Source organism: Strix uralensis, chromosome 3, assembly GCF_047716275.1.
Source record: "Strix uralensis isolate ZFMK-TIS-50842 chromosome 3, bStrUra1, whole genome shotgun sequence".
NCBI classification, from domain to species: domain Eukaryota; kingdom Metazoa; phylum Chordata; class Aves; order Strigiformes; family Strigidae; genus Strix; species Strix uralensis.
The window spans coordinates 128,065,863-128,079,921 of NC_133974.1; the positions used below are offsets into that span (position 1 = coordinate 128,065,863).

The 14,059-nt window shown below is 35.2% G+C and overlaps 1 protein-coding gene across 6 annotated transcripts in view; it reads left to right on the forward strand.

The window, feature by feature from the left end:
• Positions 1 to 14,059, forward strand: part of KIF16B (kinesin family member 16B) — a 142,252-nt gene that overhangs the window by 59,892 nt on the left and 68,301 nt on the right. For all 6 annotated transcript variants that reach the window (XM_074864366.1, XM_074864367.1, XM_074864369.1 and 3 more), the window contains exons 13-17: positions 5,614 to 5,733; positions 6,306 to 6,357; positions 7,561 to 7,698; positions 12,118 to 12,200; positions 12,424 to 12,512. In XM_074864366.1, coding sequence (XP_074720467.1) covers positions 5,614 to 5,733; positions 6,306 to 6,357; positions 7,561 to 7,698; positions 12,118 to 12,200; positions 12,424 to 12,512 — 482 coding nt within the window. The remainder of the gene's footprint in view (positions 1 to 5,613; positions 5,734 to 6,305; positions 6,358 to 7,560; positions 7,699 to 12,117; positions 12,201 to 12,423; positions 12,513 to 14,059) is intronic.

Sequence of the window (14,059 nt, forward strand, 5' to 3'; positions counted from 1 at the left end):
TGGCTGTGTATTCTCTATAAATATAATAATTAGCATGTAATGCAGTTGAAAATTTAGAGTAGTCCATCTGTTTATATAGCACTTTTCTTTCAGAAGAATTGTATCTAGAATTATTCAGATAATTTCTGTAAATAGAAACAGGCATCCGTCTGCAGTGTATTCCTCTTAAATCCTGCTATTTTTAATCAATTAAAAATATCTCCAAACATTAGGACTGTACCACCCAAATAATGGGAATAAGCTTTGAGTGGAAAACAACAGTTAGAAAGTTGGTATTTAGAACGGAAAAGAAATAATGTAGAGTTGGAACTGGGCCATGGTCTACAGCTGTTTTGTACAAGGGTGGTGATCTTGTTGCATAGTTGAGTTTACAAGACTGTCTTTTGTCAGAGGTCTGATGTAGACTTTTGACTCAGTAACAGGTTGCTGTTTTGCAAGCATTTGCTCAAACATCAAAGGACACACAATAGAAATGCTTCACAGGTTTTGCATCAGACTTGAGGCTCTAGCAATTACAGGAGTCATGCAGAATTGCTGCAAGTTGAAATTCAAGACCAAAGAGGCATTTTCATGAAGATCAGTTATTGTTTACCAATGCCATATGGAATTTAATATATTTGCAAACAACATTTTTAAAGAGAAGGGAATTACTTGCTGGAGGATCAGCTGTCTTAGCTAAGTAGGCAAAAATATTCCCCTGTTTAAAAAGAAAAGTGGGGGAAACATGATGACAAACAGTATTTTTTTCATGTGCACTGAAAACCTTTCATTTTTCACAAGAGTATTTGAATAACATAAATAAATACATAAATGTACCACAGTATGGAGGTTGATACAGGAATAATGAAAGCATCACGTATCCCAGTGACATTCCTGGAAAATTTTGTAACTCTAAAGTAAATTAGAATTCTGTGGAATGGACAGAGGATGGTTACAATAATAAGATAATATTTTGTTGATCTGAGTTCCTGATTATTGGATAATTTAGGGTGTCAAAGCAAATCATTGTATCAAAAGAGCAGTAAATGTGAATGAAAAATGTTTTCTTATGTTGATTTTTTTTTTTTTAATGCATAGTATCTAAAGAACTCATTGCTGTAATAATTTTTTCAAGTAAAAAACTAGTGGGAGTCAAAAGAGACTGAGAATTTTTATTGGTAACACAAATTTCTAAGATATATTTACTGATAATATACATTAAGACACTAGGAAATCTGGTTTTAAATCAAACTTCAAACATTCTTGTCCTTTTTGCCCTTGTTTAAAGAAAAATTATACTGGCTCAGATTAAATACCCCTGTAGGTGAAGTAGGGTTTCTTCATCAGTACTCGATTTTGGAACATAAACCAGGGCAAGCGGATAGCAGTCCTTCTCCAGAAATCTTCCCATGCTTTCTGTGTCTGTGGTTCTTGGGGTTATGGAACCACAGGCGATGGATACCCTGTGCATTTGTCCATAAATACCTCCTTCCTTTTCTCAAAATTTCTCCACTTAATTTCTTGCATTTGTGTAAATTATTGATGTCTACAGTGTCCTTCAGTTTAACAAGGAGTTGCTTTTCGGTTGTGAACTCCTGCTGAATAATTTTTTTTTTTTCCTACTCCCCTAATTCTGTGATCTGCTGGGTTTGGAAATAAGCATTTTCACATGTCTTTGAATTCTGAGCAGTGTAGAATATTGTTTTTCTGTAGATGTGAAACATTTGTTACCAGCGATTTAAAGAGAATGCAAAGTGTACTGAGTACATAACTGGAGGAAAACCAATTAAGAATTAAGAACTTCCCTTGTGTACAGTTTACATCTATATATTTTATAGAGAGCTTAATGTTAGTGCCGGGCCACTGAGTATCTTCAGACATTTTTGTGGACTGAGGATATAATAGCATATTTTCAGTGAAATCAAATGCACCCAAAGTACCTGTTAGCATAAGAATCTGCTCTAGTACAGTCTGGTTAAATATTAATGTAAAGACTTTTGCTGTTGCACATTTTTATCCATAATTTCTTTAATTTGGTATTATGCGTTTTTGCATAATTCAAATATAGACATCTGGACAATTTACTCAGCCAGCATAATGTTATGTTTTACTGAAAGTGTCTGCATAGTGTATTCTCAGGACTGTGTGCCAGCAGCGAACTGTTCAATATTTAAATAAAAGAATTGAGTTTCTGCATTGGAAAGTGTAACAGAAATTAAACTCCTCCAAGAGGTTCTGTTCATTAAAAGGGCAGTGTACTAATTACATGTACCCTTTAATATGTGCTGGGCCAGTAGCAGCATATGTTTCACTCTACTGGTAGATTGGTCAAGGAATGTTAGAAATGTCCTTTGGGCTTATTTTCTTTTTAAATTTAATTCAGTATCCTATTGGCTAAACAGGTAAACTTGCGTGGTTCCATTTTTGCGTGTGCATTTACAGAAATACATTTAAAGAAATCCTATGCATCTTAGAGATGTTCTTTATCGTGGGCAGTTGTGTATGATGAAGATTAAGTCTACGGCTCAGATAAGTACTTTAGACACAGATTTTGTTCTTAAACTACCAAAACATATCTTAGCTGCGAGCTTGGAGATGCCACTGGATCAGTTAAGCAAACTTAATACCTCAGTGCAGAAGGGATGAGATTTCACAATAGCTTTTATATCTGTCACAGAAGTGTTAATGAGTTTACTATATCAGGATATTTCTGACCGCTGAGTCAGAGCTGAATTAAAAGAGCCTATCATTTAAATATACAATATTATCCTCTTATTTTAACTTTGACTCAAGGAAGGGTTTTCATGTGTACTGACTCAGAATTATTTTCTGAGTTTCTACTCGTCAAATGAGTCCATTTGATCTAGCTGCTTCTAAAGAACAAAACCTTTTTTTCTCCTCACACAGTAGCCGTTTATATTAACTGGAGTGCTCCTTTGTGGATAATACTTGGCTTGCTTTATTTTCCACAGTTTATGAACGCATCTTAAATACTGAGGGAGTATGTGTACACTTTTCTGTTCAAGGATAATTCAAGCTAAGATGCATGTGGTACGTTCAGCTTTCTTAGTGTACCTTGAGGTTTTCATAAATTTTCTGAATTGGTATTGCTTTAAGAGGGACAGTGACCTTTCCTGCTCTTGTCATTTGACTATGGATTCACTGCTTCTTAAAACTGTGTTGCACAAATGAAAGTGAATCAAAAAATGGATTAAACTTAATCATTTCTCTGCCTTATAATAGCTTACAGACCTTCAATTTATTTCAAAAGACGCCTGTTCTCCTTTAGGAACATTCTTCTTATGCTGTCAAGGATGAAAGAGGGGCAATTTGGCTATTTCTTTCTGGCCTTTTTCTTCTCTTTGTCTCACTGTGGGAGAACAGAGTAATAAAGATCTATTGTTGATGAGTTTTTTGTGATTTTTGGTTTGGGGCAGAAGAGCACAGTTTGGCATTTGGAGGCATCCTAGCAGAAGCTTTTGAATCTGGAATTAAATTTTAAGCCAAACAATTAAAGTTTAGCAGTTATTCCAGATACCTGAATAACATCCAGGATATATAGCAATTTGTATCTGAAGATAAAAGCTAATTTACAGCAAGTGTTAAAAAAAAAAAAAAGTATTATAGTTAATCACAGCTACTGTCCGCTGCATTTATTATAATGCTTCTATCAACAGGATACATTCTGTGTGTGAATGGTAGTCATTTACAAAATAAGGGTTTAGAAACTCAATTAGTGTTCTTTTAATTCTAGATCTGAATAAATAAGCAACACATCTATTTTAACTCACAGTTATACATGTTTTATTTCTGAATGTAGTAAAAATGTGTTAAATATTAAAAGACTGGAAAATGAATAATAATTTTTTTTTTCTTTATTCTTAATTATTTGTGAGATGTTTTTCTCACCCAGTGATAATTTCTTTGCCTCCTGGGATGTCTATTCTTATCTCAGTCAGGGATGTTGGCAAATGCTTTGTTATGCTGGGGAAAAAATGTTCAGCTCTTAATATTTTATCAGTTCCATTGGGCTGAAGGTGCCAGCAGTTGTGTAAACGGCCACCAGCCCTCTGTTTTAAGTCTTCAACCTCGTCATAGGGGAACATTATAAATTATGAATAACAGTAGATGCTACTCAATAAATATTTAATATGTGATAGGTATTTTTGACTGAAATTACTTTTTCACTTGAACAATGATTTAAGCTGTAGTTTTTGGTTTTATGAGGTGACACTTTTATAATATCAAGGAATAGTTGGGTGCATTTTGAATGTCAGAGAGCTGCAGGGCAACATGAATCACGTCTGCTTGCTTTCTTTCTGAATGCTGGAGAACTTTTTAATTCATCCATGACCACAGTGGGATTTCCTGGTTTTGTTTTGGAGTGTCTTTTGTATGTTGTGTCATCATCTTGTCTTGCCCAGGTATATCCATACTTTGAATTTTTTAAACAGTATCAATATTGACAATATTTCGTACTGTGCAGGGAACTGAGATATTGCATCTGTTTTCTTCTTTCAGATTGTCAAGTCACTGTACTTGGGAAAATACATATAACAATCTATCTGTTTTTTCTTACAAAGTGTAGTACCTTGGTTGGCTCTGGAGAAGGCATACTGCTCATTTGGCAAAGGAGTAGTCATGCTCTGTCAGAAAACCTATTTTCTGGGTTTACTAGCACCAGGAGAAAAGTGTATGCCTTACAATACACAGAAGTGATACTTGCTGCTGTTGCCTCTCCTTCCTGGGTTGTCAGTCTTCCTTGGCTTATAAGGGCTTAGCTGTTTTAGGTGGAGAAATACATTTATTTTGAAAGGTGATGGGTGTACATGTTCAGTCTTGGTTGCTGTTATATTCCAGGCCTAGAAGCCGGTAGGATTTGGTTTCAACTTGAAAAATAAACTTCTTAAATACTAAAACTTATTTCAAAGCTATAATTAATTTCTTATTTATTGCATAGACTGTCTGATCAGTACTACATTGAATGATACTTTATTGAAGGTTGAAGTGTCCCATTTGTAGTCCTGATGAATGATGTTTCGTTCTACAGGTGGCTGTACAATGCGGCCCAAAGGAATTTTGAAGAATTGGAATTATATGCTGCAAACATTTTCTACAATTATTTACTGCTGTCAGTGCTTCCCTTACATTGGATGATGTTTTAACTGCTTAAACTTACAGAGTTTTCAGATGTCTGGGGTTTTTATTCAAGGTTCAACTTATTTAAAGGATTGCCAAAGAGTTTTTAGTTTTCTATTCCTTAACTGTGCTGAATTCTGAGGAGTTTTAAATTCTCCATACCTTTATGCAAGGTGGTATGTAACTTGCTTTTAGACAGCATTGTTTTGTTATGCTCTTGATTGATCTTTCTTATCTGGTATAATTCAGCTGTTTGTCTGGTTTCTTTCAAATAACACCTTCACAGATTTCCTGAACAGCAAGCTTGGAACGCTCAATAGAAATACAACAGTTGGCATTGAAAATGTAAAAAAAAAAAAAAAAAAAACCCACATTAAAAAAACGCTTTTTTTGGCTGATATTACAGAGAATAAGTTACATTAAACTTGGTTGAGAAAGAGAAGGAAGAGCAGTATTTCCTCCATATCCCAATAAACAGACTTTTGTCCTTTACAGGAGCAAACCTTGGCTCTGAGGAAGGAAGGGATAGGTGTTGTGTTAGATTCTGAACTGCCTCATCTCATTGGCATTGACGATGATCTGCTCAGTACTGGTATCATCTTGTACCACTTGAAGGTAAATACACATCTGTGCTTCTATAGCCTTGATATGCCTTGTGATTTTTTTTTTTTTTTTCAGTAGACAAATTGTAGTATTAATTTGCTATCTAAATATAGTGCTTATTACATTCCTTCACCATAGTAAGAAAAGCTCATTACATTTCTCCACTAGCACAAGAAAAGCTCTTAAGAGGTTGCAGTTGATTCTATTAAAATATCTGTTAATTTTCTGTTTAGGTTTATCCTGAGGGTCAACTGGTTAACCAGAGATAGATGTTAAATATTCCTACCCATGTATATTTTTTCATTCATCTCATTGTAAAGCTTGACTTGAAATCCAAGTCTAGATTAATTGCCTCAAAACTACAGAGATGATTCTGCACAGGACAGCTGAAACTTGAATTTGCTAATAATATTGTATAATAATGACCGTGACAGCATTCTAAAAATGCTACCTGATACTTTTTTTTACATATGCTTAAACATGTATTTTATTCGGCTTTCTCTGAGAAAGTGGAAGGATAACATATCTTTGTAGGGGAGGAAGGGAGATTTCAACTGAAAATAATGTGTTTCTCTCTTAATTAGGAGGGCCAAACATATGTTGGCAGGGAAGATGCGGTGACAGAACAGGATATTGGTATGGAATTTGGCATTTTTTTACATTCTTTCTTCAGTTGTTTTTCCTTCTAACATCGTAATATGTGAACTAAGCTTCATAATTTTTTTCCCTTTTTCAGTTACTTGTCTGTATGTTATTGCATATATGAGAGCTGAATTATGTGGGATTTGCTTCAAGAATAGCTTGTGGGCTTAAAATTTATTCATATTCACATACTTGTTACTAGTTTGCTTCTTGTTTCTTTTGAAATAGTATCACGTAAAAAAAAAACCAACATCCTTTTTCATACAGCACCTGTCACAATTACTGCACTGTCATTCTCTTAACCTTTGTATAATGACAATGTTGTTATATTGTTATACATAAAGTAGTCTTTGGACTTTAGATTTGAGTTGAAGAAAATTCTGGAAGTTGGTAAAAAATAGGTGAGCTTCTTATACTGATTTTCTTATTCACTTCTTATCAAAGCAACTAACTACCAGAGCTGGACTACTGTGTCACATATGTTGCCTGAATGCAGTTTCATTAAATAAACTGCACCCTTTAATTCTCAGGTGAGAGACTGAGAGTCAAATAACTTAGTTTGGTATAATTTTGTGAGTCAAAAGATGCCTGGATTAAAATTTCTATATGAATTTCATGAAACTAGCAAACTTGCGTTGCTTTGTGGTATTAAACAATACTAGTAGAGAGGATAATACATTAAGTGAAGAAGAGACAGAAAGTAGCATAACTGATTGATAAAAGACCTGAATGTAATAGAACATAAGAACCTTGTTCCAGCCATCCTTGTTAGGATATAATCTGTGATTGTAGACTGTCTTCAGATTTAAGCATGGTTACTTGAAGGTCAAGAAGCTTTCATTATTTACCAGTAACTGGTCAAAAAACCCTTGTCTCTACTAATACGTAAATTTTACTTTCCTGTTTGCTATCAGAAGGAAAGAAGCATTTACTAATCTGGTGCTAAGGGGAAGGAACATTACACCAAAGAAACCCAAGCAACCCAACACACTTCTCTTTTCACAACAATGAATCAATAAACAGCGTCAACATTTAAGACATGTGATGAAGGAGGGAAAAAACCCACATTGTTGAGAATAAAGAGAAAAGATACTCTCAAATATGTAGTGCGATATGTCCTTAATAAATTGATATCAGTATACTAATCTTACTAGTTGTTAAGAGACTAATTATGTTATTTTATTTCTTTGTATTTAGTTCTTCATGGCCTTGATTTGGAAAGTGAACATTGCATCTTTGAAAATCTCAATGGTACTGTGAATCTAATACCACTGAACGGAGCACAGTGTTCTGTGAATGGCATTCAGATTACAGAGGCCACACACCTTAATCAAGGTATTATCCTGCACAGCGCAATTTTTGATACAGCATTTTTGTTTCTTTCCGGCAACAGCGCTGAAAAAAATCTGTGTGTATATAAAGGGGTTATTGTTTAATTATTTTAATTCCATGTCTTCTCAACTACAGCCCAAAACCATCAGGAGAGCCACAGAGTTTTTGTTCTGTCAAAGAATTGCCATGTGGTGAAAAGAGAATTCTTTACTAATTTAAGCCACTTCATAATCTCAAGTATGATTTACCCTTTGATTTCGTTCAATGTTTATACATAAAGTGAACTCCATGCTAGATTGCTTAGGTGATTGCAATATTGAGAAAAGGAATATTGGTCTCTATAGGACTAAAACAATGTCAGAAACACCCCTGTCCCCCTCCCTGAGCCTCAGGCCGGTCCTACAAAATCCTCTTGTATTCAAGATTCAGCTGGAGTATTTGTTCACTGCAGCTGTAGGGAAATGACAAAAAGGGGGAGGCTAAGCCGTATGGAGGAAGTTTAGAGAATTATAATTATAATATAAAAGCTTTAAAATCTGAAAATGAAAAAGCAGCCGGGACAGCTGGCAACAAAAGTGTATTGTGTAGGCCTGGAAAGGACTGGCTAAGCAGTAAACTGGTGAGTGCTGCAGCAAGGTTCAGAATGTTTTATCTTCCAGGAGCACCCAGAATATCTTCCCATTTAGCAGTGAGCTGAAGACCTGTTTAGCAGTGGGGCTGTGATGCAGCTCAGCTGCTGAAAAACAATCTCTCACTTTACATTCCCTGAAAGACGTTTTCAGAGTAAACTTATTCTAACAAAGGAAGAATGCAGTGTTGAACAAGGAAAGTCTTGCATCTTTTTCTGGACTGAAACAAGTGCTTCAAAAGTCTGCTTTCAGAAAGTAAGGAGTTTTGAGGTAGAGAGGGGACATTGCTTTTGTAAAGTGTCTATTTCTTCATGCAAAACAAGAGGAGTATGTGCTTGTTTTTGTTACAGATACTGGAGAAAAAAAAAGAAAGCCCAGCCCCCTTTGTCTTCTATTTGGGTAAATCCCACTGATAAATTGTTAGCAACAGAAACATTGACATTAATGGCAGATAACACTCTAAACAATAAGAATTGAGTTGCAGTGACGCATCTCTGCTTTATCCTACTGCATTTCAAAGGCAGTAAAGTTTTGATGTGCCTCAGAAGAAAGTAGGAGTTTGGATGCTATTTCCCTCTTCCAGGCGTACACAACAACTTGATTTTTGTACTGTGAATAGTGGAAACATGTCTTTTTTTTCCTCCCATATTTCTGTCTGTCTAAAGAAATTTGTAACTCAAGGAGGAAGGGTTCCTTTGAGTTCCTAAATTGTGAAAAACAGCTGCATAAGCTCACCTATAGCTTGTCTGACTAGACTGAGTCTGAGAGAAAGATGTCAGCTGTGACATCACGTGGGCAAAGCTGATGAAATAACTAGTTTAACGACTCATGTACAATCCGTGTATCCTAGCTGTGTTAGCATTTAGTCTCACAGCATGAAGTGCCAGCCTCCTTAAATATCCGCTTTAGGTAATGCTGATTAACTGCTGATATATTTAAATGCTTCCGTTCATCATTAATAACTGTTCATTTGAAAATGTGTTAAATTTTTAGACTGTCATGGAGTTTAAAAAAAACAAAAAGGCGTACTAATTAATTACCATTTCCTTCTTCAGATTACTTCCAGCATTTGTGAATTCTGGCTAATGTGGCCTTTTTGTGTAAACACAGCTTACTACAATATTTTTTATTCTTAAGAACATATGGTAGGATATCTAGAGGTAACTGAATTAATACTCATAATTAGAATTTGCCCTTTACCTTAAACTTATGCTCAACTAGAAACCAACTTTTCTGGTTTTAGGCCAAATTGTCAACCCTTCTGTACTTAATGTAACCTCCCACTGCTTGTTTTTTATAGCTCGTTAATTAAAAAAAACCTTTTAAAAATAAAAAAGTGACTTTTAGAAGTTGGCAAGATCTTAATTATAGATACATTTTTCTGCATAGTTCCAAAATACTGCTTTGTGTAGGTCAGAGATACTTGATGACACTCAGCAGACATTCTTAATTTTTTTTTTTCCCTATGCTCTGTAGTCATTTATGTATTGGAGTCAACCAGTTAAATTATGAGGTCAGAGCTCCACAAATGATAAAGATTTCTTTTGCTTAGTTTTTGTTGGTTTTAGTACTATCACTGTATTTGACAAACCTTTTTCCTTTGCTATTTAACATTAAAGGAGAATAACAATTGTTGCTTACAGTTAATAAATGAAAAGCAAACCCGATAGCCAATCCAATTATGTTTCCATGACGACATTTACACTGCATTTTGCACACTTGCATTCTGATAGGGAGCTGCATTGTACTACAATGGACAAGTTTAACCTGGTGCTTAGGAAACATTTGACTGTATGGTTTTGTCCAGACTTCTTTTCCTAAAGAGGCTTTGCTGTTGATGCTTATCTAAGTTCTGTCAAGTGGGAATTAAGATTGTAGAGATTTTCCTTAATAATAGAATAATGCAAAAATTAAAAAATGCATAGAGGTTCTATAGTGCAAGAAGTGGCATCATGAAGTAATTATGCCTGTGACATGCTTGGATAAAAAAGAGGGACGTAATGAGAGAAGCGAGGGCGTTGTAGTTCCCCTTCTAATCTGTACATTGGCCGTACTAGTGTACTAAATACTTCCATGACTGTGCAGCATGTGACATGCACGTATCCCTTCTCCTTCCTCCCATCCAGATTTATGACACATCTCCTTCTGTGCTCATGACTGTAGCATTCAGAGAAGCACTAAGAGAGAAATCTAGGATTTGTTCATATGATCAGTCACCTGGGTTTGACTGTCACATGCTTGTTGTTAAGCCCGTCCTGTTTGCTTTTAAATTTGTGAAGTTGGAAACACATATCTATATGTATATACATTCTCAAATTTTAAGCCATTTATTTAAGTTGCTTCCACCTAGTAATGTGGTAAAAATGGTTACCATTAATTGTTTTTATCTTAATTTGAAAGTAACTGAAGGAATTTCATAGAAGTCCTCACTGTCACAAAATCCCCCTTCAGTCAGTCAGCAAGAGTGGAATAGGTAAACGTTTGGGACAATGGTAAGCATATGAAACAGTTTTAGCCCTTTCACTGCAGCAGTCATGACCATCATGGACCACTTTTAATGTGCTTACATAAAACGTATGCCCAGTGCACTTCCAGAAGGAAAGGTCAGCCTGCAGCATCACATAAATTACAGAGGTGGTATCAAAGTGACTTTGCAGTACAAACCTACATACAGATTTATGAAAGGTAACTCTTTTTAAGATTAGACTGAGGTAAAGAGTTCCTGTGGTCCAAAATTGAGGCGTTGAATAGATGGTGAGAAGCAATGTTGTGAATGTAGTGGTTTTTGCCATTTATTTGCCAAGACTGGATGGCCTTATTTGGGTTGATATTCCTAAATAAGCTAATTTTAAGAGGAGCATTCCTTATTAAGGACAGCATTTCATTCTCAGATGATAAGAATTTGTTTGTAGAAAACAGTCTAGGTGCAGATTTTTTGTAATGTGAGTGTAACGGCGTCTTTTTTCTTTTTAAAAATGCCTCACGCTGACCAACAGATAAACAATTGATTCTGTGGTGGTGAACTTGGAAGACTTCCATGTTGTGACAGCAGTGACCCATCACTGACAGTATACTTTGTAGTAGGAAAGTTTTCATTTTGGTGCCATTATCTTTAAAATATAAGAATTGCCCGGAATCATATTATTTGTGACCTGTACCTTAACTGATTAAATACAGTAATGGATGTGCATTGAGCAATATGAATTATTCATGGTTCTTCCCTCAGAAAATAACTATTGGGTATAAAAGTCTAATAATCCTGTTTTGAGTGATGATAAACTTATGTGTTTTTCTAGATAAAGAAGAAAAAGGTGAGAGTATAGGTTATGACATCTGGAGCTCTCAGTGCAGGTGGATTCAAACATGACTGGAATCAAGTAGTGGATGGATAACAGTTTGTTCTTAGTCACACTTATGGATGTTCCCATTGCATTTCATACCTTCTGGTAGCCTCTAAAGTACTAGTGTTGAAGAGCGTATAGTCAAATTGGGGCATCTGCTTCCACTGCTTCCTCTACCTATATTTAATCTTTAACTGGACTGTATGAACAGGATTGACTTTTGTGTGTGTGTGAACATGTGTGGGGCTTTTTTTTTAAAGTAGGAAGAGAAAGGAAAAAACTATATACAGCGGTTAACATAGCATCGTTATACACTTGAATTGTCAAAATGCATTTTCATTTTGTTCTTGCTTAATGGAAGTCGTTGCTTACATACTGTGTGTCTGAAAAAATTCCATGGCATTTTCAGGTGCAAAATGTTGTCAGTGAATGGTGTGTGTTTTTCTCATCAGGTGCTGTTATATTACTTGGAAGAACCAATATGTTTCGCTTTAACCACCCCAAAGAAGCTGCTAAGCTAAGGGAGAAAAGAAAGGTGAGATTAAATAAGTGTTTGGGAAATTTAAACCTTTTCATGGTTTTTGTAATTACATATATCTTGATATATTTTCTTTCACGTATCTTGATTGTTGTAGAATAGTTCTTTTTTTATTTGCTTCACATACCTTAGTTAATATTTCATCAAGTGAAACACAGTAAGAGTTTGTGAGCACATCAGTGTTTGTCTAATACTTTTTTTTTTAATGGTCTGTTGTTAGAGTGGACTGCTGTCTTCCTTCAGCTTGTCTATGACAGATCTTTCAAAATCTTGTGAAAACCTGTCAGCAGTTATGCTTTATAATCCAGGGTGAGTATATTCTAAAATGCGGTTGTTAAAATTCCAACCGTTCTTTAATTTAGCTGGTTTGAATGTTCCAAATGTCAGTAACAGAAAATATTTATTTCTCAGGTTATGCTTGTTAAATAATGGGCTTCTGAATGAAGCCAGAACTTTTCAGAAATGTTATCTGAACTAGTGCATGCTAGAAAATGGGGTGAAGGGGACACTGAGGAGCTTTCATCCTGCTTAAAACTTTCTTTTTCCTGGGATTTCTCTACTCAAATGCAAGAAGTGTAACTGTATCACTGAACAGCCACACGGATAGATCTAACACAAGAGAAAGTTGTAGTACCTGCAATCTGGGAGACAACATTTGCATTATAAACAAGGCAGTTCAACACAATAATGACATGGCAAGTTTTATGCTTATACTTTCTTCAGAATTACAAGTTAACTATTTTTCCTGAGAAAAATGCATTGTAAACTGAAAATTAAGATTTCTTGAGTTCATATAATACCAATACAAGCATAAAAAGGCTGGGAAATGAATGTCGTTTGTTCTCACTATATACCTCTTAGTAGGTGACCAAGCTAGGATGTGGAAAACAGTTTTATTATACAGTTACAATGACATAGACTGCTTATTGTAGAGAAGCTGTTTTTAATGTTTTTATCAGTGTTCTTAAAGTGACTTTCAGAGAATTGATGGTGTTTTGTTCTAATTTTTTTTCAATAGCTAGTGCCTGTGTTTTGAGTGTGAGATGAGGCACTTTAACCACCTACGTGCTTTTGAAAAATTGACCATAAATTGAATTATAGGCTTGGATAGTGCAGCTTTATTCCTGAGTTTTACTGTGGGGTTGCTCTTCATCCTTTAGAATTTAGGAATATTGGACAGGTAATAATAACTTCAAGTTAAACAATGTCTTAAATACAGCGAGTATGTGTAATAACACTGCTTCACGTGTGACTGTTACTCTTGCTGCTGAGCTACCTACAGAGATCTCAAGATAGTGAGCTAGTTGCTGATAAATTACATCTTTTTTTCAGACAGAGATGAAAGAGAAGATCAAAAAAGTACATGTATATTTTTCTATTTCTTTAGCTTTTCAAATAGTTTGATCTAAAAACTTCTAGTGACAGTTGCTAGTATTTTCTGTGGGCTGGGGAAAGTTTCTGGCTGTTGTTTGTTGCCTCTGGTTATTGATCAGCAACCATGGGCTTTTCCCAGACTAATAACGTTACTCTGCTACAATAGGGTTATGAATAATTGCATTATACTGCACAGTGCTGACCTTGACTTTACAGTCAGCATAGAGTAGAACAGATTGTTTCATCATTGCCTCACTTTCAGTCTTTCAGATTTGCAGCAAAATATAATGGCATGGGCAAGTCCCAGCTGAAGGTGGGATTAAGAATGATTTCCCTGCCCAAGTAGTTCATACTGTTCAGATAATGCCAAATCATGTCTTATAGAGAGGATTTTTTTTTTTTTTTTTTGTTAAATAACAGTTACAGGGGAAAAGAGAAAATCTGGAGAGTTACTTGATTGTCTCTGATGGGAGTAGATTGCA